This window comes from Penicillium coprophilum (assembly GCF_028826855.1).
Source record: "Penicillium coprophilum strain IBT 35676 chromosome Unknown utg000001l_segment0_segment0, whole genome shotgun sequence".
In the NCBI taxonomy this organism is placed as follows: Eukaryota; Fungi; Ascomycota; class Eurotiomycetes; order Eurotiales; family Aspergillaceae; genus Penicillium; species Penicillium coprophilum.
This window is the reverse complement of record NW_026622720.1, coordinates 1,643,138-1,667,004: the sequence shown is the minus strand read 5'-3', so window position 1 is coordinate 1,667,004 and position 23,867 is coordinate 1,643,138. Positions and strand designations below refer to the sequence as shown.

The following is a 23,867-nucleotide window of genomic DNA, read 5'->3' as shown; positions in this document are numbered from 1 at the left end:
ACTTTGCTTCTTTTACCTCTATTGGCGTCAATGCTAAGCGCCTGTGCGACATTTCGGATATCAAGTGAAGTGATAGCTTGCGGTAGATACCCTTGGCAACCAGGATGACCACCATGCAAAACCCAACAGCCTTAACCGACCTCCCACTTGAGCTATTATGTATGATCTCTGAGTACATATCACCAGTTGACCTTGCTTGTCTCGCTTTGGGGAATCGTCATCTGCTGCGTTCATTTGCTGCGACGGCTTTTAAGAACTTCTCCAACTGCCGCACCGGAAACCCCACGGATGACGCACGTATCGAGCTATTATCTCGGCTTTCTTGCGACCTACCACAGTACAATCTCTGCTTTATTTGCCTTCGACTTCATTTGTGGAAAAAGGCTGGGCTGCCAAGCTACTATTTTCCCATGGTCAACCACCGCATAGATGCCTTGGATTATACCAATTGGTACCTTATAAGACATCTACCCCTCGCTCACCACCCATCATACACCTTTTACAAATTCCACTTCGTGCATCTACAGCTTGCTATGAGAAGATTTTACTATGGACCGGAATTCGGAATCCCCGTTGAGTCATTGCTCTACACAGAGATAAAAGCGAACCGATTCAGATTCAATGGCCCGCCCTTACTACAGCCCCCTACCAACAAGGTATCAGAAGGAGATACCCCAAAAGATATGATGACGCTATTCTCTGCTGAAGCTCGAATTTGCTCTACGCCCCCGGCTCTATGTATGCGGACGCAAGATATAGTGGTAGTCGCACGACAAGATATGCCACGGATGTGGCCATGCCGCGAAAACGGTTCTATGAAAGTCTGCAAGCATATCCACACTTTTGACCCGGGCTTCAGCGACGTCCTGGCCTCTCAAATTAGGCGTTATTGCTCTACCACAAGCCCCAAAGTCCTAGCCGACCAAGGGAGTTGTGATAAATGTAATACCTCTTGGCAGTTGGAAATTCGAGCCCTGGATAAAACTCATGCAACACTCCCTCTTACCCTATGGATGGACCTAGGACCGGGTCTAAGTATAGAAGATCCCCAATGGAAGTATCGTCTTGATAATGTGCCTGAGTCGTTTTCAGCAAAACACGAAATAGTGGACTCTCGTCTACGGTTCGAGAAGGACTCTGTTCAGGCCAGGTCTCCAAATGCTTTGTCCGAGGATGAGATGTATTACCGGAATGTCTCTTTGCTAGAAGGGAAGACATATCAAACAGTGATGACTCCAGTGCACGGTGGAATCTACATATTGCATGGACAAGCAGAAGCAAAGACAGGTCCTTCTCGCTGTATCATTCTCTGATTCTCCTCTGAGAAAAGCAAGTTAAGGTGTCCAGTGTTCGCTTAGTCCCCAGGAATATTATCACTGTGAAGCTCACCCGCGTTCGTTCCTTCCCTGTCGTGATACTTCTGAAATGGGAAAGCCAACTCCCATGAAAACGCCCCCCTCCACTCTCCTTTTTATTTATTTCTTTCTTTGTTTGCCTGCATTATCTGAAACTTGTTGACAACACATTTGTGTAATTCTTGTTAGCAATACATTTATGTCGGACCCAAATTGTCGGGGTGACGCTCAAGTTGAGCTTCCCACGGCCATCAGTACTTGGCTCGGGCCTATACTCGGAGCCATTGCCACGATCCTTATGGTCAATGTTCTAGATGCGCGCTCCAAAAGATCCACTCCGCCGCTTCTGACTTTAAGAGCTCTACCTCTGATAGATGCAGTCGTCTCCACCAGATATGACTGCTGATATCGAATCCGTGAGGCAAGAACTGGAGAGGATACTCGCATCTCAGGATGCGCAGCAGAAGCAGATTGATTGCCTCACTGCCAGTTGGGGGGGTGGGGGGAATCTCTAATCCTATGAATCTGCCTATACGGAATCACCACGAGTATCCCCCATAAAACTATACATAACCCTGATCTTTCCGTTGTCCCTCTGAATCACACCATATCGGACCGCTACGGTGGAGTCTCGATTTAATTTAGTTTCGGCCCTTCTGGTTTAGCGTTTGCGGCCTTCGTGTGTGCCCGTGCGTGGTTGTATAGAGACCCCTGCTCATCCACCAACCCCACGGCGGACGCTCACCCGAAGAGGGTATGGAAGAGGAGCGGAGGTTTCTAACCCTGGCAGTCCGCATAAAGAGATTGACGTTAAGCCGTGCCCTGATGCTTTCTTACCCTTGTCCACGTGGGAGTACAGCAGCCAGAAATATTCGAGGAGCATGCACAAGTTATTCGAATGTGGACACCAGAAACTTCACAGTGAAATCTCTATGATTGCTTTTTGTGACAGCCTTACAATCATGCAGCTGAAAACGTCATAGAGCTCAATCAGCATGCCCATACAAAATCGCCCCATATTTACCCCTCAGCTGAACTCACACCTGCCTGTATGTTCATGCATTGAAAAGCCACCTAAAGGCTTTCCACTTATAAGGTCGTGCAGCCTTCAAACATCCTCCAATTATGGGAATGAGCACCTGTAAGCTATCACATTGACTAAGATGTTTGTCAGATTTGAGCTACAGCCTCTAACTCGCCGCTACCTGCTATCCAGCACCAAGATAGACTTCTTTTTGTATTATGTACGATCCTTCAACTAGAGGAGCTCGTACACTATAAGCTTGAAGTCTGCATTCTGATACCATATCCATGGATCGTTTGCTAATACCTAGATATCTCCGCTAGCAAGATATTTCCAAGGCCAATAATTCTCTGCCACAATCTGTTCTGCCCAATATAATTCATGCTAAGAAGACAACACTGAGTCATGACCCGATGTATACCTAAATAGTGGGTCGGGGCCAAGATGCTTGTACTTCTGTCACGAAAGCATATCACTAGCCGGTGGCTGGCTAGCTCCCACCAGCGCGTAATATGCAAGTTCCATGAATGGGCACACATGGGTTTTGAAAGTTGGGATGGAGCCGGCTTCCTCTACTCCGTACTTGATTCCCCTGTCAACCTCTCTAATCTATCCATTTTCTCTCATCCATTCGGGGTTTCACACATCAAGAAGCCAGAACTAAGAGCCGAAGAGGCATCGATATATTGTCAAAATGTCAGATGCGCAGGAAGGTATGTTTTTTCCTTCCTATAATGCAGAATTTAGGTTGATTTGCCAGATAAACCCGATTTAGTCTCATCCACTGGCTCGAAAGAAAGCACAGAAAATGACTCCATCGACTGGGGTCAAATAATCAAAGATCAGATAGTCGCTGGCGATGAGAAGGCTCTAGAAAGCACACTAAAAGAGTATCCCGACGCCCTTGAGGCGAGATTCTCCTACCAATTTGATGATGGAAGTGCAGAAGCAAAGGGGTTGACTCCTCTGATGCTATCCGCTGGCTTGGGACACTATGCCATGGTTTGTATGCTTCTGGAACGCGGCGCGGACGAGGAAGCCACCACAACCTCTGGAGGCTCGCCCGCTTTCTTCCTTGCCATTGATGGGGGATACCTGGAGATATTGCAGCTGTTCTTCTCTAGGAAAAGGGAATTCGTTCTGACAACGACAAACAAGCAAAAGCAAAATGCGCTCATGAGGGCCGCTTTATTCGGAAAGTTGTCTATCATTGAATTTCTTCTTGGGAACTCGGCCGTCGCAACACAAAAAGATGAAGATGGCGACTCGGCTTTTACTATAGCTTGCTTTGCTGGCTATCTTTCCATCGTAAAGAGGCTCATCGCCTGTGGAATAGAGGTCTTTGGGGAAAGGGATGGAAATGGAAGAACTGGGGTTTTGTGTGCGGCTTGGAGCGACCAGCTCGAGATCGTTAAATATCTCATAGGAGCAAAGGTTGGAAATGTGGATGATCAGGATCAAACCGGGCTTACAGTCCTTCACATCGCGTCTTGGCGGGGCAATGTGAAAATGATCAATTACATTCTTGAAATCAGTTCTGTTGTACTTGAAAGCCCTGATGATTTTGGCCAAACGCCTTTGCTGATTGCAGCCAAAAAGGGCCAAGCTAAAGCTGCCCAAGCCTTGATCCAGGGCGGAGCAAACATTAAACACCAAGACACCAACGAAGACACCGCACTTCACATTGCGTCCAAGAATGGGAATGCTGGGCTTGCTCGCATCCTCATCGAAAATAGGAAAGATGCATCCCTTGAAATCAAAAACGAGTCCAACGAAACCCCTTTGCTTACTGCTACTGTGAACAAGTACTATGACATTGCGGTTCTTCTAATTGATGCTGGTGCAGACATTAATGCTAGACATGTTGACGGAAGAACGGCCCTCAACATTGCTCTCGAGAATGGAGATCTGTCATTGTTCGAGGCTCTGATAAGGAAGCAAAAGGGTCTCTCGGGGGTTCAAGATGATTTAAAGGTTAAGGCACTTTTTGTTGCAGCAGAGAAAGAAAATCCTGGGATGTTCGATACTCTACTCGAAGCCGGTGGAAATCTCGAAATTCGCAGCGATGATGGGGAGACTGCTCTTCACTTTGCCGCGAGAAGCGGCAACTGTGGAATAATCAATTCAATCTTGGATAGGAAAATGCCTCTGATAGATGAGATGGACAACTTTAAAAAAACACCGCTTCTCATTGCAGCAGAAAATGGAAATCATGATGCTCTTGCCACCTTGCTGGAATGTGGCGCAAATGTTGAGACACAGGATGACAAGCAATGGACTATCTTACACTACGCTGCCAAGAACGGAGACCTTGAACTTGTTCAATGGCTTCTCGACTTTATGCCAAGCCTTTGTGACAAGCGAAACAACTTGGGTCAAACAGCACTCGTGGTTGCAGCCAACGAGGGACAGAGCAGGGTTGTTGACAGTCTTGTCAAGGTTGCAGCAAGCCGCAGTGAAAGCTACGGTGAAAATGAAAAGTTTGCTGTCCTCATGATTGCCGCCAGTAAGGGATCTCTGGACCTCATGAAGGATATCTTATCGAAATCCAAGCAGTTGTCAAAAAGGAAGAACGAATCAGGGGATGATTTACTTTTTATCGCGATCAAAAACAAACAGGAAGATGTTGTTCGCTTTCTTTTGACCAAAAATGCTGATCTCAGCATCAAAGATGGGCAGGGTTCAACCTTATTTCATTCCGCCACTGAGAGTGGACTTCTCAAGACCGTGGAATGTCTTCTGAAGAGAAAGCCCGGACTCATCAATGAAAAGAACACAGAAAATGAGACTGCTCTCGTCATCGCATTTCGGAAAGGAGACGAAAATGTAATCAGCCTTTTGTTGGAGAACAAAGCAAATATCGATGTACGAGACAATGATGGCAGGACTGCGCTGCAGTCTGCATGCCGCCAGTCTAGTTTATACATCGTCCAAAGGCTGTTGAATGAAGGGGCAAAACCAACCACAACGAGCGATGACAATGAAACCCCTTTGCATCTTGCGGCTCGCTCCGGAGACTTGAACAAGGTCGACCTAGTCCTTAAATGGCTCTCGGATAATTCGGAAGAGACATGGATTGCGGCTGAGGATAATTTCGGTGACACGCCTTTGAATGATGCCATTATCTTTGAGAATTGGGATGTTGCCTTCAAGTTGTTGAAAACGCAATTTTACTTTCCAAAGCACCCGTCAGAAGAAGAAGTGCACATTGCTTCCGAGCAAGAAAGAGAAAAAGTCGCGGATTGGCTGGTATCCTGGGTCACAGAAAACACATCTGCACAGATTCAAGAGCATGTCGACGCAATTGCATACTGGGCCATTTTGAACAGTCACCAGGATCTTTTGAGCGCACTTCTGACGAAAGGCAAGCTGCCCATCCTGAAGAGGCAGGATGGGTCAACATGGGCCCATGTAGCTGCGCTTGGTAATAATACCGAAGTATTGCAAAAGAAATTTGAGTGGCCTAAGTGCATGCTGTATAAGACCAAGAAAGGCATCACGCCGGCTTACTTGGCTGCCAAGAGGAATCATTACTCCTTGTTAGGAAAATTTCTCAACCGACTTGATCCAGAAGTGGCACTGCAGGCCATCATTCAGGTGACAGCAGAGAAAGAAACATTGCTTTCCATCACAGCTGCAGAAGAGCGTCCTGGAAAAGAGTCGAGCTCACGGGAATTGCTGTGGCGCAAACTGTGCAGCGAAAACATGCGTCCTGCAATTATAGAAGAACTAAGATTGTTCAGTGAAACAACAGATCGACTGATGGAGCAGGCAGCTAGAAGCCATATACGGGGCACGGGAGAGCTCAAACCCTTAGAATATCTCCTCGCGCTCTTGCAGGACATACATGGAGAGCCTTACTGGGAGGGAAGCCTCGAAGCCAAGAAGTCTTCCATGACCGGAGAATGGACCATCCTGCAATTGGTGGTTTATTATCAATTTCCACAGGCCTTGTGGTGTCTACTTTCCAGTGGTATATATGATCACAATTCTGACACAGGTTTGAGTGAGTACAACAGACCACATGGTAAGTGGTTCAACCACAAGGAAAAGATCAATGACACCATTGGTGAGCTTCTCATCACACCCCCACCAATAGTACAGCCACTTCCAACCTCGTCATTACCCAGAACTCTTGCGGAATTTCGCAAGCGAGATCGACTTGGAAATCTCAGCAATCAGGAGGGAACCATTGTAGATGTTTTTATCACAGAAAATCATGGCATTGGAGTTCAACCCAAGCGGGCCCCTCTTCGAAAAATCATCTACGACGGGCCAAATGAGATAATGGATAAAAAAAGCATCGAAAGTCTGAAATCATTGAGGGACCGTATCTATACCACGGAAAAAAGTGACGGGAGACAAAAGCCCAAGGAAAAGCGCAACCCTGACACTAAGCAGCATTCGGGTCTTGCTGATGGAGCTGTTGCTTCGCAGACTGCGACTATTACACCAGAAGAGAAGAAGTCTGGACCCAACAAAGAGAAGACCCTGGACCCGCTCCGTACAGGCGATTCGCAAGAACACCCGAATTCGAGACCTCAGGGAAGTTATCGGTGGATCCATATCCCAGTAAATGATGTAAGTGGCTCTAGGTCAAGACCTAGGAGGTTTCACATTGGCTAAGACAGGACACGATGTGGGCTCAGCTGGACGCCGCAGCAGTAAGAACCTCAATGTCCGATGTTGAAAATAGGGCTCTGTACTCATAAAATGCAGGAGTTGATGAATCGCCTCTTCTACTACAAAGAGCAACCGAATTCCCACCAGACCTTGATTGCATTCGTGAAGCAAAGCTGGTCACAGCTACCTGTGGGAGGAGGCAGTCACTGCATGAGACCAAATTGCGTGGTACGTTTATGATTTCTTGAAGATTTTTAGCCTCATCCCACTAAAACTGAACCAGAAAGAGCCATACTCAAAGCCTCAACCTATTCAGAGTGATATTGCCAAACCCGAGAAGCGGACAGATGATGCAGCAAAAGAGCTGGGGAGAATCGCTCTATATGTATGTTGTCGCTCCCTCCAAAATATTAATATGCTGAGAGAAGTTGTTGAAAGGTTCCATTTCTTTCCTGGTCTACAAGAGACTTTCTCACGACTGAGCTTCAACCCAGGAAAGAGAATTTCCATGATTATGGAGCAGGTCTGGACGTTGCTGTCGATGGGCAATCAAAGTTCTACCAAACACCCATCAGTCACGGTGCCGTCAGCCTCGATCAATATTATTATGCGAGCCTTCAGGCCGATGAGTTACACAAGAGAAACACAGATCAGGTCATGACACGGTATCTCCAAAGGCAAGCCATATCAGAACACACCCCTGAAGGCTCAAGTACGAGCAGAAGCACAACTCCCGGGACTTCAATGAGAAAGTTCAGAGGGTTTGGGAGAAATAAAAAAGCACAAACTACACAGGCAAACGATGGAGCTGAGGATCAAGATGGGGGCCGTGGGGAAGGAGAAGACAAGAAAGGCCCCAAGGCTCCAAAGGCCGAGGAGTCTGGCGACATGTCCTCGAACGATCCCGCTGTGAGAAATGCTTCGTGGAATATATCCAACCAAATACTCGTGGTAAACCAGCTATGGCTCTGGGTTGTTGATGAAAGTGAGTATGCGTTTATTTCAGCTAAGCAAATGACTGTCTGCGCAATATTGTTGACGTTCCTCTCAGAGACCATCATCACCACTGCTACAATGAACGATTCCGAAGTACGAGAGAGCTTTTTCGACCAGGCTCTGCTCCGTATCCAAGCCCAAAAGAGTGTCCCAGAGCTCTTGCTCTCCCAAATCGTTGAGATGATTGTCGACACAGCAACCACTTCTTTCTACGATGTTAAAGTCAGGCTGGATGAAACTGGCAAACAGAAACGATCCCCCATGGATATTTTTCGGGAGTCTCTACAAAGCGTGGTAGGTGATATATTTTGACTCTAGCGATAGTTCATCCCAAGCTGACGATTAGGAAGCGTAACGAAGAAGCGAGTTTGTTTGTCGAGTTTGAGAACTCCTTGGGCGAAAAGGCTGGCCAGAATTCCGACTCAGGCGCAGGATTAAACGACACAACTTCGCCAACAGCCCAAGACCGGAGCCCAAAGCCAATGGTAACAAGACTTCGAGAATGGTGGACCTCTTTGCAGACTCACGCGTTGGAGAACCGATACCAGAACATCCAAAACGAAACCAGACTTTTGAGAGAGATAAAAGATATCTCGGACGAACTTCGAATCCTCAAAGAGCTGGTCAATGGCCAAGAGCATGTTAACGGCCTTTGGAAAAAGATCGTGGATGTCCAGATAGGTCGACGGCATACGATCAAGGAGACAAAGGATGACCTAGAAAATATGATTCAGGAGGCTAAAAGCGTAGAAGAAGGCATCAACACCCTTCTGGACCTCAAGCAGAAACAGGCGACTATTCTGGAAGCCCGAGCGACTCGTCAGCAAAGTGACACTGTTATGGTTTTCACGGTAGTCACCATCGTCTTTGTGAGTATCCCTCGTCATTGCCATTGAAATCCAAGTATCCTATTCATCTGACAATTCCTTGCATGTAGCTACCAGCTTCCTTCCTGACAAGTCTGTTTGCATTGAATGTGAGCGATTTCCCTCATCAAGGAGATAACGTTGCCTTCGAGGGGCGTTGGATCTTTCCTATTATTTGTGAGTTTTGCCATAAATTTCAAGATCGCCTCATACTTAGTCAGTCGTATCTAACTTGTACCAGTTGGTGTCTCCCTTGGCGTGTCAACATTCTTTGTATGGCTGGCTTTCAATTCCCATCTGTTTAAACATGTCCTGGGAGAGATATGGAGGCAACTCAAAGAATTTCCAAGCAGAAACGCCAACAGCGAGCAACAAGAGCACGACATTGAAGTTAAACCGAATCGTCTGGAACGCCTTCTGTCGGCTCTTTGGAGACGAGAAGAGAAGCAACTTGAGAGGTCAGCCGAAGGAAACTTTCATGAACCCTCCGAATCAGCGTCAAGTCAGTTGCAGAAACAAGATGTGGGCTTGCGAGAGGAGGGACAGAAGTCCCAAATGGGCCCAGATAATGACAAACAAGTGTAGAATTTGTTCAAGATACAGCATCTGAAGAGCAAAATAAATGCCTATTGGATGAGAAAGATTCCTATAAATCCTAGTATGCGGTCCGTGCCAAATCAGATATCAGGTTTTAGATCACATAGCGGAAGCCAGCAGCAATCTGGGCTAGAGTTGGGCCTTTTCGCCCTGTGTAGAAGCCGTGACCAGCCTTATTATTATGGCGCTGTAGGTAGATATATGTCGCAGTTGCGAGAACTATAGCCAAAACAGATGCGGCAAGATTGACCAAGAATGCGGTCAGATACCGTGGCTTGGAATAATAGAGAGATGAGGCCCGCACTATGAGTTGCACGTCAGCCAGAGAGCCAGTTGGCCAAAAAAAATCCAGAAATACCATTTGGAGTGTTGCAGATTGCCTTGATCAAAGCAATTGCGGAGGCACGCTTGATGGAGGGCTGCGACAGTGTTCCGGTAACCCAAGAAAAAACGACAACGGCTGGCCCGTAGAAATATCCCGGCATCAGCATCATCGCAACGTCTAGATCCGCGTCGTTGGGCCCTTGTATTTCTATTACCCATTCAAGACCTAAATTTTACTTACAGCGTGCGGACGTGTTCAATGTAGCGACAGCTATGACGTTAGCCACAACGCATATAGCCATCGGACATACAGTGTGCCAGTAGCGCTCTTGTTTCTGAAAAATTATCAGTCACTTATATCTGATAGCGCCACGAAGGATTGTACCTTGTCGGAGTGAAATCCATTCAAGATCATCCCAACTACACAGAGGACATACGGCGGCTGCATATAATTAGCTTCAGGAAGGCATATTGTTGGGTATTTCGTGAGAGTAACGTGAGAGTAACTGACTGCAGTTAACCCATAGGTCTTGTTGTGAGAATATCCAAGCGTAGCCACCACAGATGGGAACATCTTGGTCACGGCGCCCGCGACGTCGATCTGGCGAGATTGTCAGCGGTTGAGAACAAAGAGCGTTATTGACGGATCACAAACTGCAAATCTGCGGTTGACTAAAGCTGTCTGCCAGTTTTTCTCCTATAGCCCAATCTCTTGGTCTCTCTTTCTATAGCTTGGATAGCTATCAAGTAACCAGAGCACATTTCTATGTTCTATGTTACCTGACTAGCTCCCGAGGAGGCTGTGAGCCCAACTTTGTGCATTGGTGTCCCTTCCGAATCGTCACACTGAATCCCGCACACATACCTCGCTGTCGCCACGGCAATTCTGCGAGAACAGACCAGTCTCCTGCCCAGCTATCCATCGATTTTGCGAGCCTCTTCCCCATTACTCATCAACGGAGCATACCGTGTCTTCTCGCCAGGCTAACCCATGTTCTTGGGCATTCCACACTCTCTTGTGCACCTAGGTTGCTCAACCTCCAGAATCCCATCCCTTCTTTTTCACCCTCACAGCAATACCTTCCTCCGATTTCAAAGAGCCCTGGCTCTCCGAGCTCGTTCTAACTCTCGCCTGTACCGACGACTTCGAACTATAGTCAAACAGCCTTTGGTAGGCTGCCAACACTTTACGACACTTAGTTTTGGTCGGTTATCCTGTACGATCATACCACGCTTTTTGGTTCGACCGAAGACTGCATTTCCACACGCACCTTTCTCAACACACGCGACAAACCTCAGCATTTACCACAGCCTATGATACCTTGTGGGAAGCCTAAAACATGGGGAAGTGGTTTCGCTTGATACGCTATACCTGTGGGACTTTTTAGCACAAATGCTTCTTCCATATCTGAGGTTCTTCCTCTCTTCCTCCTTCTTTTATAGACTCTATATCTCTACTGATCAGCTGCATATTCATGTTCTATGGTCTCTAAGTAGCCCCCAAAGGCTTTAGATAAAAGTTTATTATTCCTTCCTCCTGAGAACTCAACCGATAATCTCTGTTGTCATTTTATCATGCCACTTAGCGCTATGGAGTTGTGGCTGGACTTGCCTTCATCGGATAGACCTAGTCTAGGTATGGCTATATCGGCAACGCCGTGTCTAGGGTCCCTCCACGCCCTGAATTCTGGCCCGCATCCCTCTATATGCCCCTTTGCCTTCGTCCATCTGCTGGGATCCTCGCCCTCGTGGACCTCGGAGCATCAAAGCCACGATCTCCCCGCTCTCCAAGGAGTTTCGTGAAGTCTACCCTCTTGATATAACAGATGCGAATGTAACATGATGAGATCCCCCCTTTCCAATCCGGGCCCGCCCACTGGCGTCTGTGTCGTGACTGAAGATGTGGCTTTTCTCTAACCTTCCAAGTACTATAGTGTCTGCTTGCCTGATAAATCCTCCAATTTTCTCGACTTCCTTCCCGTTTTCCTCGACGCCGTCTCGTCCATTCGTCCTCTCCGGTGTCCGGTGCCAGCCTTCCTAGGTCAGCTCTAGGTCCATTTCCGCATCTCTAGGCTTGGTTTATTCACGGTACACATGTCGATGTCACCCATCTGGCACTTTCTTTTGACACTCAATATGTCTATCATGACTGCAGCGCCGATATGCCCGGTATCTCTACTTCCATCAGTGAGTATGCGGGAGTATCCCAGGTCTCTCACCTTGTTGCGCGTTTTCCTCGCTGTTTCACGATCTTCGATGAACACTTTCCATGGTGCAACCATTTACCTCGATAAATGCTTGTCAGGTTTTTGACTCTGCGGGTTTTCTAGGTCCTGGGAAATCCATAAGCATCCACTATTGGTGTCCATACTCTCTTTATTCGGTCTACTGTTATGCTTCGAGCGATAGTTAGAGGGACTCAATGTTACCAAAATGCAGATAGAAATTTCTGATTGACTTATGTTACTCCTGGACCTGATACTTTAAGCTTACTTAGCACCTATCAAAGATCAAACATCGTAGATAGTTTCCCTTGTATACTACCCTTCATTGCTCCTTAGTATCGGACTTCAAGGTGATAGCACCATCTAGTCCTCTAGGATATTATTGCAGTAAAGGCTATGGAGAGAGCTCAAACAGTGTTGATCCCATGTCCTCGGCCCCTGTTGTTCCTGTATCCGAGACTGGGTACACCCCATCCACAGCCCATCTCGGTGAGATGCATGGTGTCGTTGGAGGCTTTATTCATTACCCGGACCATGTAGTATCCTCATGACTTCCACAAAGTCTAACTTAACAACGAATTGTTTCGAGGAGAGGCGATTCGGCTCTGTATCCGATGGTTGGACGGTCGAGACTGGTGGCTGCATGTCGGACTAGCAGATCACACTCCAAGAAGGCTAATGAAAAGGAGCCATAGGTAGATAACGAGTAGCTCAGCGTAAGATGATCATAGTAGTTAGGAATCTTGTACTCCGCATGAGATGTGCATCAAATGCCAAGGCTATACACTGCATGACACTAGGACCGTGCACGCATCGGTGGATCCAAATACAGTTTAGCGTGTAACCTTAATGATCTATAGATCTTACCGCACCTCAATGACCTATATCTTCGATCAACAGTATTGCGTTTTCGTGAGATTTAGCTAGGTAGAATCAGAGCTGGAATACAATAAATTCATCTAGGTTGACGTGTGAGACAGGCAATGATATTATCTAGTGGCGTAACACTATGGAGTGCATACACGGTCTCGCCTTCTATTTGCGATTATAGAGACCATTCAGGCCTATGCTACTGCCTTAGGTTTTATGAGAAGCGATCTAGACTTACAGGGCAGATAGTTGAAGAGGGGAAGTTGCAAAATGGGGTGTCACCTGAAGGACACCCCCCGTCACCTACCCAGGTAACTGCTTCTGGACCCCTGGGGTATAAATACCCCCTCTCCCCCCTCCTTCTCTCTTTTTTTTTTCTTCCCTTTTCATCTCCCCACATTCTCATTACACTAAAAAAACATTCCATCAAACATTTCATCAAATACTTCATCCAACCTATACTTTTCATCAAGTCTTCCATCATCAACTGATGCCTTCCATCATCAGCTTAAGCCTCATCACTTCTATCTTTTTAAATCCACATCTGATGAGATAATGTTTGCTATCACCGTGCCCGTGACGTGTTGGCTTTTGTCACGTCCACATTCATCACATGTCTGGTCAGTTATGCCATCCAGTTCCGACTTGCTTGTTCTTTCCTTACATTTATCTTTCAGACAACTCAACCACATTATATCTCCTTCCAACGTGGCTTCCTAAATAGGATCTGTCATGCTCATTGTTTCTTGTCTGACTTCCAGAGTTGTATGTTCTGTCCATGAACCTTTTTGAATTTTGTCATTTCCTTTTCTTGTTCCTTCCTATACTTACCATCATCCTTCAGATAATTCAACCATAAAACAAGGATTTCCTTCCATGTGTCTGGCACCTGTCATGCTCATCATCCATCACATGACCTGTATGTTCCCCCTGCCTCTGTCTTCGTTTTTAACTGCTTCCATATACTTACATTTATTGTTTAGGCAACTCAACCACATGCTACTTGTGTCTTGGATCTTCCACTCTACAACATTATATCTTCTGATTATTGTTTCCTTTTATTATATTGTATGTCTACTCTCATCTTATCTCATCATATTCTATGACTTGATCAACAGGACATTGGGCTGACTAGCAATAACAGGAAAAACAAAGAAAGAAGAGAAAAGAAAAAAGAAAAAGAAAGAAAAAGAAAAAAAAGAAAAAAAAAAAAAAAAAAAAAAAAAAAAAAGAAAAAGAAAGAAAGAAAAGAAAAGAAAAGAAAAGAAAAAAAAGAAAAAAGACTTGATTAATTTCAATCAACACTTCGATCCATTTCAACCACCCAATCCACTTGAAACATCAACCTCATTCAAGACCATCCATCCATCCATCCATCCATCCATCCATCCATCCATCCATCCATCCATCCATCCAGTCATCCAGTCATCCAGTCATCCATCCAGTCATCCATCCAGTCAATCATCCATCCATCCAGTCAATCATCCAGTCAATCATCCATCCAGTCATCCATCCATCCATCCAGTCAATCATCCAGTCAATCATCCATCCAGTCATCCATCCATCCATCCAGTCAATCATCCAGTCAATCATCCATCCAGTCATCCATCCATCCATCCAGTCAATCATCCAGTCAATCATCCATCCAGTCATCCATCCATCCATCCAGTCAATCATCCAGTCAATCATCCAGTCATCCATCCAGTCAATCATCGAGTCAATCCAATTCACATCAATCATCCACTTCCAGTCTGACCGTGGCGGGCTTCGGCTTCAGGACAATCGGCAGGCTGGTCAACCACCTATCCAATCACCACTTCGATTACCACTTCGATTACCACTTCGATTACCCACTTTGACTAGTCTGACCGTGGCGGGCTTCGGCTTCAGCACAATCGGGCAGGCTGGTCAACCACCTATCCAATCACCACTTCGATTACCCACTTTGACTAGTCTGACCGTGGCGGGCTTCGGCTTCAGGACAATCGGCAGGCTGGTCAACCACCTATCCAATCACCACTCCGATTACCACTCCGATCACCACTTCGATTACCCACTTTGACTAGTCTGACCATGGCGGGCTTCACAGCTTCAGGACAATTGGCAGGCTGGTCAACCACCTTCAATTACCACTCCGCTCACCACTTCGACCATGTCTTCGATTACCACTTCGACCACCACTCCGATCACCCACTTTGACTAGTCTGACCATGGCGGGCTTCACAGCTTCAGGACAATTGGCAGACTGGTCAGCCACCTCTTCGATTACCACTCCGCTCACCACTTCGATTACCCACTCCACTCACAACTTCGACCATGTCTTCGATTACCAGTCTGACCATGGCGGGCTTCACAGCTTCAGGACAATTGGCAGACTGGTCAGCCACCTCTTCGATTACCACTCCGATCACCACTTCGACCATATTTTCGATTGCCAGTCTGACCATGGCGGGCTTTATAGCTTCAGGACAATTGGCAGACTGGCTCAATATCCACCTCAATCACCACTTCGGCGATGTCTTCGATTACCACTCCAATTACCCACTCCGATCACCACTTCGATCAACTACAACCAATCTGACCGTGGCGGGCTTCGCGGCTCCAGCAAAATCGGCACAATTGACAGATTTGTGAACCACCACTTCAACCAACCATCCACATGCGACCACCCACAATGCTTCGAACCCTAAGAGGAATCCAAGAGGCGGTTTACACCTACAATAGCTCCGCAGGACGATCTCCAGAGAAGCCTACTTGTCAGGAAGAGATTTCATCGTGTATCTAACAAAGGAGTCTCTCAAACCCATTTACTATTGTGGTCAGAATTTGATCTTTAAGGTGCTTGCCCATCTCCACCAACCATGTCAATTGGCCATTTCAATCAAAGCACATCCGACTATCCATATTTAGTCATTCACAATCTCTCTCCTTTTAAGAGGAGGAATAGAAGGGGTGGTCTCAATCAACAAGTGTCTTTAGACTTTCTATCTTATATACTTTTTTATCGTCAAGATATATTCAATTCGTAAGCTTCGTGCAGCAGCTTATTGTGTAGCATAACTTGAGTTAGTTGAAATATTTCCTTCTTCAATGATGCCTTTTTATTTATCCAAGTAGATTGATGCTCGTCATATTATTTCGCGATAAATGAGAAAGCCAGTTGCTTCGTTCCTATGGGATGCTCAAGGCATTTGTATCACTAGATAAAGTCGGGTGACCTTACGAAGTCTCTCTTCAAAAAAGAGAAACTTCATTCTGCCAGGAATATGGGTCTCTGGGCTTTCTAAGCAGAAAAAAAACAGTCTTATTCGCACCTCCAAACGAACTCCGACTCAACGCAGCGCCCTCTCCATTAAATGGCTAAGATACCTAATTGATATATTGAGGCTGTCCAGGGAGTACCTATTCATTTTTTGAATAAAGATAACCGGCGACGTTTTCATGTGGATTTCTCATCAAAATCTGACAGATTTGAGCTTCTTAGAGCAGGTATAAGCTAAGTAATCCTGAGTTGTCGTAGCCAGTGAGCCGGGGCCGCTTGATGTAGATATCCGGCTTCTTAAAATCGAGGTATTCTGTGAAATTATCTTCTAGTAGCGGCTAAATATGCTCTAGCGGAATCTTCTAGAGGCTGGATTAGTCGATAACGGGGGGGAGATCCTCTAGGTGTATAACTAGCTTGGGTACCTAGGCCGAAAAGTAGTTACTAGTTATCACCATCCTAGAAGATAATATTTATATATAGAAATTCAGGGTTGCCATCGAATTCCCAACGCTTTATTATAGAATAATAATATAATTGAATAAGACAATAGTAGCTTTTTCTTTTTTGAAAAACTTAGAAGGCGTGTGGTATGATAAACCCTGGATCATGAACACGGCAGTCTGAGCGACATAGCGTGCTTAGGTACTATTTTGGACGCTAAGCATGGACCCTGGCCCGCTATAGCCAACCATGCTAACAATCAAATTTTGGGTGGTATAGCATGAAGTGGTGAATAGTACTAGTTATCATTTATGGTAGTGGATGTGAATTGGGAAGGGGCGATTGAATTCTGAATTGGGAGTCATAGGTCTTACACTGACTTGGCGCTACACAAAGGGGTGTCCACTTGGCACCGTCACATGCAGTGTCTGGGACTCTGCAGAGCAAGCCCACTTTCTCATGGATTAGTGAAGATAAGAGGCTGGCACTGTGTATCCAGTGTGGACAAGGAGGCCGAACAGACCAAGATTGAGAAAGTATTATGACTCTGGGGCGTAATAGGCGGAGCACTATACGATGACGTTATGTTACAGAAACCATGTTTACCTCACGTATCACAAGTATTACGAGACTTATAAGTATTGTGGCTGGTCTGTCTCAAATCGGTGGCTATGCAGAATCATCAGAAGAGTGCCGTAACTACTGTACGGGGAGAAATATTGAGCTTGTGTATCAAATACGGAACCAAAATTGCCACAACCCAGCTGATTCTCGATATGGTGTTATTAGATTACCGTAAAGTATTCAAATCGAGTCTCCAGTTGTGATTGCAATTTTCACGGATTCAATAATATAAGGTTAGAACGGGCCTTCAGAGTGGAACTGAGTTGCTGGAGGTATAGGGTCAGGCTTTGACCGCTGGTGCAGGAATATTTATTAGTGAACCTGGTATATGTAATCCAATCAGCAGCAATCTGGCATTCCCAAGTCATATATAGAAATATTGGTAGCAAGCTGTTTGAAAATCCGTCGGGCGTGAGTTTAGGGCTCCAATACGGAGCTGGGAGGCTGGGAAGCAGGGGGGGGCTATCCTGACTAGTAAGACTCTCCTCATGGCCACAGATAAAGCCGTTTTATGTCATGGCGTATTCGCAAGGAAAGTCAAATGACGCGCATGCGGCGGGTCCCGAGGTCGTCTCCGAACTTCGGGGCGCAAGCTCGGCAAGTGCGGGCCGAAGTGCGGACCGCGCTCTCGGCCCGCACTATTCCATGTTTTCATTTCCACTAGCGCGTACAAGCGATGAGATGATCGCCTATTTGGAGATTATGGAGGCCTTGATCCGTCTCATATTCATGCCTTATATGCGGGTGCCGATCTTTCCCATGAAGGTACACTCTAAATTACCGGAGCCAAATACGATCACGTGGTAGAGAAAGATACTGCATGATAAAGGCTTCTCTTATTCTAATATTAGGTAAATATTCCGTTTAAACAACGTAGATGCTGGGGAATCAACCCAAACCCAGTTTTTGTCTAGCTTCATGGTCTTGTATGATATATCGTTCCATCAGAGGGTATTCCTGGAGAGTGTCCTAGCGTTTGAACTTGAGATTTTGCACATTGTAATTTTGAGAGCTGTGAGTTCCTTCTATCCGATATTGAAAAGTGTCTATCTAATTTTTTCACACTGAGCCTGTCTTCCTCAGCTGTCGAACGGCCCTAAGAAGAAGACTCTGAGCGTATAAGACGTGAACTTCGTAGACGAGCCACGGCATTCTTTTGAAATCTCTTGCTGTTTGGCCACCAGGATGCACGTCAGAGCACTCCACCGAGAGATACGTAACTCTCGCCGTCTCCTCCGAGGTCTTCTCAACGACAAACTCCTGCCAACCACCGTCCATCACTCGCCATGGCCAGCCGTAAGATGCCGCATTGTTAAATGTATTGACCAGGCCGTGGGGGAACTTCCAATAGATGACTGTACCAGCTGACTCGGGCTGAGATGAGTCTTGGGATGCAAGAAGTGCTTCGTTGGAGGGAAGAAAGGAGCTCGGGACGGGTGCGTCCACAGGCAAAACAGAAGGCTGGATTGAGCTTGTCGATCTCGAGCTCCAGCTGTCAAACATAAAGGCAGAGAGACCAGTCGAGTCTCCAAACAATTGACTTCCGGGTATGTAAGACCTTGACGGCACGTTTCTGTCTATGAGCCATCCATCAGGGCCGCGCGACCGTGCGTCGAGGAAGGCGGCGACCAAGTTTCGCGCCATGCCATCTGCGGTGCGTGACTCGTCGTTGTTTGTGGCCAATCCGCCTTTACTGGTCTCAGTTGTGTAGGATGCCAGTAGCACCACCGGCACATCCACCTGAACTGCAACGTAGGATGGCAGCCAACGACTTTTCCCGTCCCCAGAGCTGGCTTCCGACCACGAGGATAACAGGCCCGACTTATCCGCCCCCCATGGTTTTGGCACGTCTGCGTCCGAGGAGCTGTTGCATGCCCTGTCCACAAGTTGTCGACATGCACTCAATCGCGATACTTTGCTGATGGGGATCCTTGGGCAAGAACGATCGAGATATTGTTTACAGATGTATGCGGTGACTATGCCGGCACTACCTAACGTCAGCGCGCCCAGAGAGAGCGTGCTTGCCATTCTCGTCAGATAGGGAGGTGCGCGGTTGAAGGAAATGCGATGAAATCTCTCCATCTAGTGATGGACGAAGCAGAAGAATAGATGGATTCGGGAAGCTATGGACAGCGACAGAGCGGGAAGAGAAGTTAGGAAAAGGAGAGGAAGAGAGGAGGGAAGCGATCTAAGCAAACATCAAACCGTTTTTTTGTCTAGTGGATACTCCGAAAGTCGAACCATTCAAATTCAGGGATCGTGTCCGGAGTGTCGGCGCAGATACAGTCCGCAAAAGTCTCCGTACGGCTAGACCCACAGTGTTTGTGCTCACTTTGGAACCGCGTTTTCTCTGAACCCGCTGTTTTTTAAAATCACCCATGGTTCCAGGAACACCTCTACGCCCTATTAATTCAAATAGGGTGAAGGGAAATGAGCTATCTCCATATCTCCGGGGTCATGTTTACGGCTAGGCCTAGCTAAGCGCTTCAATCGCGAAGATTAGTCAGCACTTCGGTTTATCGAAATCCATAGTTTAGTATACCCTTGACTAAGAAGCTCTTCGCACCGAAGGTAAGAGTCGAATTCGTTCCGGTCACCCCTTAATTCTATCAGAAAATAACCGCGCTACTATTCTCCGATTGATTTAAAACGATCCCTTTATTCTCTATTAAGAAATCTATGAACAAAGTGGACTAACTATATCTAACGATACTTCAGGGCTCATCATGACTTTGAGGGCCACATTGTTCTTGTCTTACAAGTTAAGGGTCCAAGTTTATGTTCAACCAAGTATCTCTCGTTGAGTATTTCCCCGAGTTGAATAGGATAGAGGACATGTTGGTCGCCCGTTGTATACAAATCGCCGTTTGTTTTGTACCTATGCCATGGCTCAGCAAGCTCTTCGCCATCATGTTCCTCGTCCTCATTCTTCACAAAGTCACCAACGACCGCCGTGTCCAGTTTGGGTGTTTCAGTATCAGTCATTCTAGTACTGGATGCAAGGGTGATAGCACTGTGGCATCAAAAGCGATTGGCGAGATGGAGGTAATTTGTTCGCTCGCTGGGGGAGCGACGCGTAGACGCGGCTGAAAGACAGGGTTGCGCGGGCCAGACTCCAGAGAGTGGGCCACCAGCTGTCTGCATTAGTATTGAAGGTTTAAAGTATTTGCTCTACCCTCATTTCCAACTTTTCATGAATCTTCTTGGTCTCAATGCTGGTAACTATAGTTTGATCATTCACAGCTGGGAGGTTTCAAATGCATGAGAATTAGCAGTGAAAACATTCCAAGGCTATACTAACTATTAGGGAAAGGCGTATCTGGACAATCCTAGCAAGCCCATGCATGATTGTGGTCTTTCTGTTGTTGACTTGACTTACATATCTGAATAACGAATATTGGATGAAGATATGGTATAGCATTGACCCTTACAGCTTAGCATCAGCTCCATTCATGGCCTTGAATGGCTTTATACAGCCCCTGCTCTAACAATATTATTGCAGGGCCATGGGCTTGCGGAATATTACATATCGACTGAGATCTGCACGCTACTTGCCTTCCAGCTCTCTTGCCACATCTTCACGCCTAACGTCATTTTGCACAGGCAGTTCGAGTGGGGGCAAACCGAGCGTCCGCATACCCTGGGTGTTTGTCCCCTCCAACTCCGGCCTGAATTCATCTGCATGCAATTGTGCTTTCTCTATAGGTGGCGGGGAAGAATGGGTATGTGCCGACCTCTTCTGTCGATTTCGGCGGCGGCGGACGAAAAAGAAGCCTAGTACCACCACCATTCCGATCACAGCAACGGGCACCACCACGGCTGGGACAATAGTGCTAATGTTTGAATCGTTTCCCGAGCTGGCTGCGGCTGGCTGCGCCTCGGCCGTCCGGTACACCGTTACTTGATTTCCCGAGTCGGTCGTTGTCGCCGGCGAGGAATTGGTGGTCCCCGTGCTGGAGACGGAATACCCGAGACTAGCAAGCTGGCTTTGTAGGGATGATTCTTGGCTAAGCAGTGACTCAATATTGGCCGTTTTATTCTCATTTGAGGTGATTCCCTTGCAGTAATCAAGTGTTTCCCCAAAAAAGGGCAATATGGTGTCCTCATAAGTTTCGTTCGAGTTTTTCCCAATGCACATCTGGCAGTTGCCGGCATTGGTCATGAAGGCCGAATCCGAGTCGCAGATTTCAGGTTCTTTGCCCGAAAGCTGCATCTCCCGGAAGGCATCGCCTGTGAATTCGAGGTAGATGATTAGTCGGCAAATCGTGTGTCCAGCGCACTGCTAGATAGGTATAACCTACTGCAGTCATTGTAGCATACATTTGGGAGATTTTTCACCTCGATACGTCGAACAAGGCCGATCGCTTGATCGAGCTTCGGAAAAATCATGATCACGATTCGCACATTGCAGTAGAAGTTAAGCCTAATCATAGAAATTATTAGGTGGAATCGCGGTTAAGAGAGATTCGGGAGAGTTGCGCGGAACCACTCAGTCTCTGTGACGCTATTGGTACTGTGCATCGTATTCATTCTTCGTGAACGTCGTTCGTTATTGGACAATGATACCGAAGATTGGGGGTCCTATGCACCTTGGGGGCTATGTCACATCTAACCCCTGCAACAGCCACTAATTCTCATTTAGGGGGCTGCAACGTGTTGATCGACACTAGAATTACTCCGCATAGTAAAGATACTCGCGAGGAGGAATACACACCTGATGTAAAAGCCCGTTTGTGAGAACCTCGGCTCGTAAATGACAATACTTCCCTGCTCTTTAACCAGATTAGAAGCGATATGTTCAATACTCTATTGGCTTCGATGAAGGGGGCGCATGAAAAGAAACAGTTTTGGGGACGGACTCGGCATCTAGTGGCGCCCAATGTCGATTAGTTTGTGTTTCCGTGATATTTGAGATAAATGGAAGGACATTGGAGTTCACACTTGATCGCTAGTCAGTCCTCTTATTATCCAATAATTGTGCATATTGGGGCGAAACGGGTCATCTCATTTGGTAATCCATGAAATACACCTGGGCACTTTCGGAGTCCCATCTTCATATAAATGCGTACAGTACGACTCGAAACTAGTGTCGCCAGTTTCTCAGCCGCAAGTTCTTAGACTCATGACTACGTAATGGGAATTTTCTCAAACTATCACCATCAACGGACGTTGTGTTATCAGTGTATAGGACAATGAGGATCATGTATACATGCGTGTGTAGCATGGTGGATTCACTTGTACCTTCTAGTATCATACACATTCAACACCCCTAGCAGCCCTGTAGATCCATCTGTATACCGGCAGAATCGATAAACTTGATTTTGGAGTCAAAGCATCAAGACTGTTCCTGATAGTAATGTTTAAGTTAAGCAGACAGTTTTGTGAATAAGTACCCTATAACAATCAAATAGCCCATGCTTGTTTCTAGATTGACAACTCGTTTTGGATGAGCAGGGCTAAATAAGGAGAATCTACGCTTAATTACCTATGGACGGTTTCTTGTTCGTATCTATCTCCCTTGTTGTGGTAATATACGCTATACCGTAGGACAGATGGGACTTAACATGTCAGGCTATCTCGGATTTTTTGTGAAAAGGTTAGATACTATAACACAATATTTCTAAACTTTTCATAGCCCGCAGCGGTAATTCAGTGGTAGAATGCAAGATTGCAAATCTTGTTGTCCCGCGTTCGATCCGCGGTCGCTGCTTGCTTTCTTTTTATTTCTTTTTTTTCAACTAGCAACAAATAAATTATACCATAATGTGTAAACAGCCGCTTATACGGCCCTGCGATTTCTATGGATTATTCTTTTCATGTATATAGTTGAGATTTTTCTTCTAGGTTACTCTCCCCATTTCCGAATCTGTAGCCCACAGAAAAATCCAGAAAAGGGGTATATATGGCAGAATCAACTTATCTCTGTGTAAACTTTGATGATCAGCCATGGGTGAATTCATACGCATGAGTTTGTTCGACTTTATAATCTCCATCCAGGCTTCCTGCTCTTATATTGTGTTTTATTTAGCTGTAGTCCGCCTTGCCGCCTACAGGTAACTCCGCCCACCATACCCTATCAAATCTACCTCCAGCATATTGCTAGGGCGTATATAGGGCCTATACTTCTAAGGTTCCTTCTTCATTGATAACTTGTAACTTTCTCAAGCATATCGGACATTCTTGTAAAATGTATTATTAATGCACTAGGCCTGTCGTTTTGTCATTGAAGTAGGATTTATATCATAGGGATTGATGACTATAGCCGCCAGTCGCTAATAATTCTTGGTACTTTGGTGTTGTATTCATCTCATTTATCTTGAAGTATAGCTTGGTGTCTATAACGATCTTCAAAATTCAAGCTTCTATAATGTAATGTTTTTCATTTATTACATAACGTGCAGCGGTAATTCAGTGGTAGAATGCAAGATTGCAAATCTTGTTGTCCCGCGTTCGATCCGCGGTCGCTGCTTTGACGTTCTTTTTTTTTTCCCTCATTATTGGACCTCGTATTAATGTAGGCTAGCCCTGATAGTAGGACGATATAAATCAACTTTGAGGTGGATATACCAGCTAACGAAATGGAAAATGCCATCTTTGCTTCTTTACGGCTATAAAGCGCATATATATATACATATCAAGGACTATAATAAATTACAT

At 46.1% G+C, this 23,867-nt stretch overlaps 8 protein-coding genes across 8 annotated transcripts; 4 read left to right on the top strand and 4 right to left on the bottom strand.

Annotated features, from left to right (window-relative positions):
• Positions 1 to 3,073: 3,073 nt before the first annotated feature.
• On the top strand, positions 3,074 to 9,449 carry N7500_000611 (ankyrin; the record flags this gene model as incomplete). The annotated part of the gene is made up of 7 exons (XM_056671757.1): positions 3,074 to 3,092; positions 3,155 to 6,960; positions 7,319 to 7,387; positions 7,441 to 8,292; positions 8,349 to 8,867; positions 8,936 to 9,041; positions 9,106 to 9,449. The coding sequence occupies 7 exons, from the start codon at positions 3,074 to 3,076 to the stop codon at positions 9,447 to 9,449; spliced, it is 5,715 nt and encodes a 1,904-aa protein (XP_056537330.1).
• A 106-nt stretch (positions 9,450 to 9,555) lies between these two features.
• On the bottom strand, positions 9,556 to 10,607 carry N7500_000610 (uncharacterized protein; the record flags this gene model as incomplete). Its single annotated transcript, XM_056671756.1, has 6 exons — positions 9,556 to 9,764; positions 9,820 to 9,963; positions 10,027 to 10,120; positions 10,171 to 10,227; positions 10,297 to 10,386; positions 10,566 to 10,607. The coding sequence occupies 6 exons, from the start codon at positions 10,605 to 10,607 to the stop codon at positions 9,556 to 9,558; spliced, it is 636 nt and encodes a 211-aa protein (XP_056537329.1).
• A 3,734-nt stretch (positions 10,608 to 14,341) lies between these two features.
• On the bottom strand, positions 14,342 to 14,593 carry N7500_000609 (uncharacterized protein; the record flags this gene model as incomplete). Its single annotated transcript, XM_056671755.1, has 1 exon — positions 14,342 to 14,593. One exon carries the CDS (start codon positions 14,591 to 14,593, stop codon positions 14,342 to 14,344), a length of 252 nt encoding a protein of 83 aa, XP_056537328.1.
• A 603-nt stretch (positions 14,594 to 15,196) lies between these two features.
• N7500_000608 (uncharacterized protein) lies at positions 15,197 to 15,514 on the top strand (the record flags this gene model as incomplete). Its single annotated transcript, XM_056671754.1, has 1 exon — positions 15,197 to 15,514. The coding sequence occupies one exon, from the start codon at positions 15,197 to 15,199 to the stop codon at positions 15,512 to 15,514; it is 318 nt and encodes a 105-aa protein (XP_056537327.1).
• A 2,212-nt stretch (positions 15,515 to 17,726) lies between these two features.
• N7500_000607 (uncharacterized protein) lies at positions 17,727 to 18,017 on the top strand (the record flags this gene model as incomplete). Its single annotated transcript, XM_056671753.1, has 1 exon — positions 17,727 to 18,017. The coding sequence occupies one exon, from the start codon at positions 17,727 to 17,729 to the stop codon at positions 18,015 to 18,017; it is 291 nt and encodes a 96-aa protein (XP_056537326.1).
• A 252-nt stretch (positions 18,018 to 18,269) lies between these two features.
• Positions 18,270 to 19,238, bottom strand: N7500_000606 (uncharacterized protein; the record flags this gene model as incomplete). The annotated part of the gene is made up of 1 exon (XM_056671752.1): positions 18,270 to 19,238. One exon carries the CDS (start codon positions 19,236 to 19,238, stop codon positions 18,270 to 18,272), a length of 969 nt encoding a protein of 322 aa, XP_056537325.1.
• An 882-nt stretch (positions 19,239 to 20,120) lies between these two features.
• N7500_000605 (uncharacterized protein) lies at positions 20,121 to 20,300 on the top strand (the record flags this gene model as incomplete). The annotated part of the gene is made up of 1 exon (XM_056671751.1): positions 20,121 to 20,300. The coding sequence occupies one exon, from the start codon at positions 20,121 to 20,123 to the stop codon at positions 20,298 to 20,300; it is 180 nt and encodes a 59-aa protein (XP_056537324.1).
• Positions 20,301 to 20,757: 457 nt separating this feature from the next.
• Positions 20,758 to 21,641, bottom strand: N7500_000604 (uncharacterized protein; the record flags this gene model as incomplete). Its single annotated transcript, XM_056671750.1, has 2 exons — positions 20,758 to 21,440; positions 21,512 to 21,641. 2 exons carry the CDS (start codon positions 21,639 to 21,641, stop codon positions 20,758 to 20,760), a joined length of 813 nt encoding a protein of 270 aa, XP_056537323.1.
• Between the last annotated feature and the right edge of the window lie 2,226 nt (positions 21,642 to 23,867).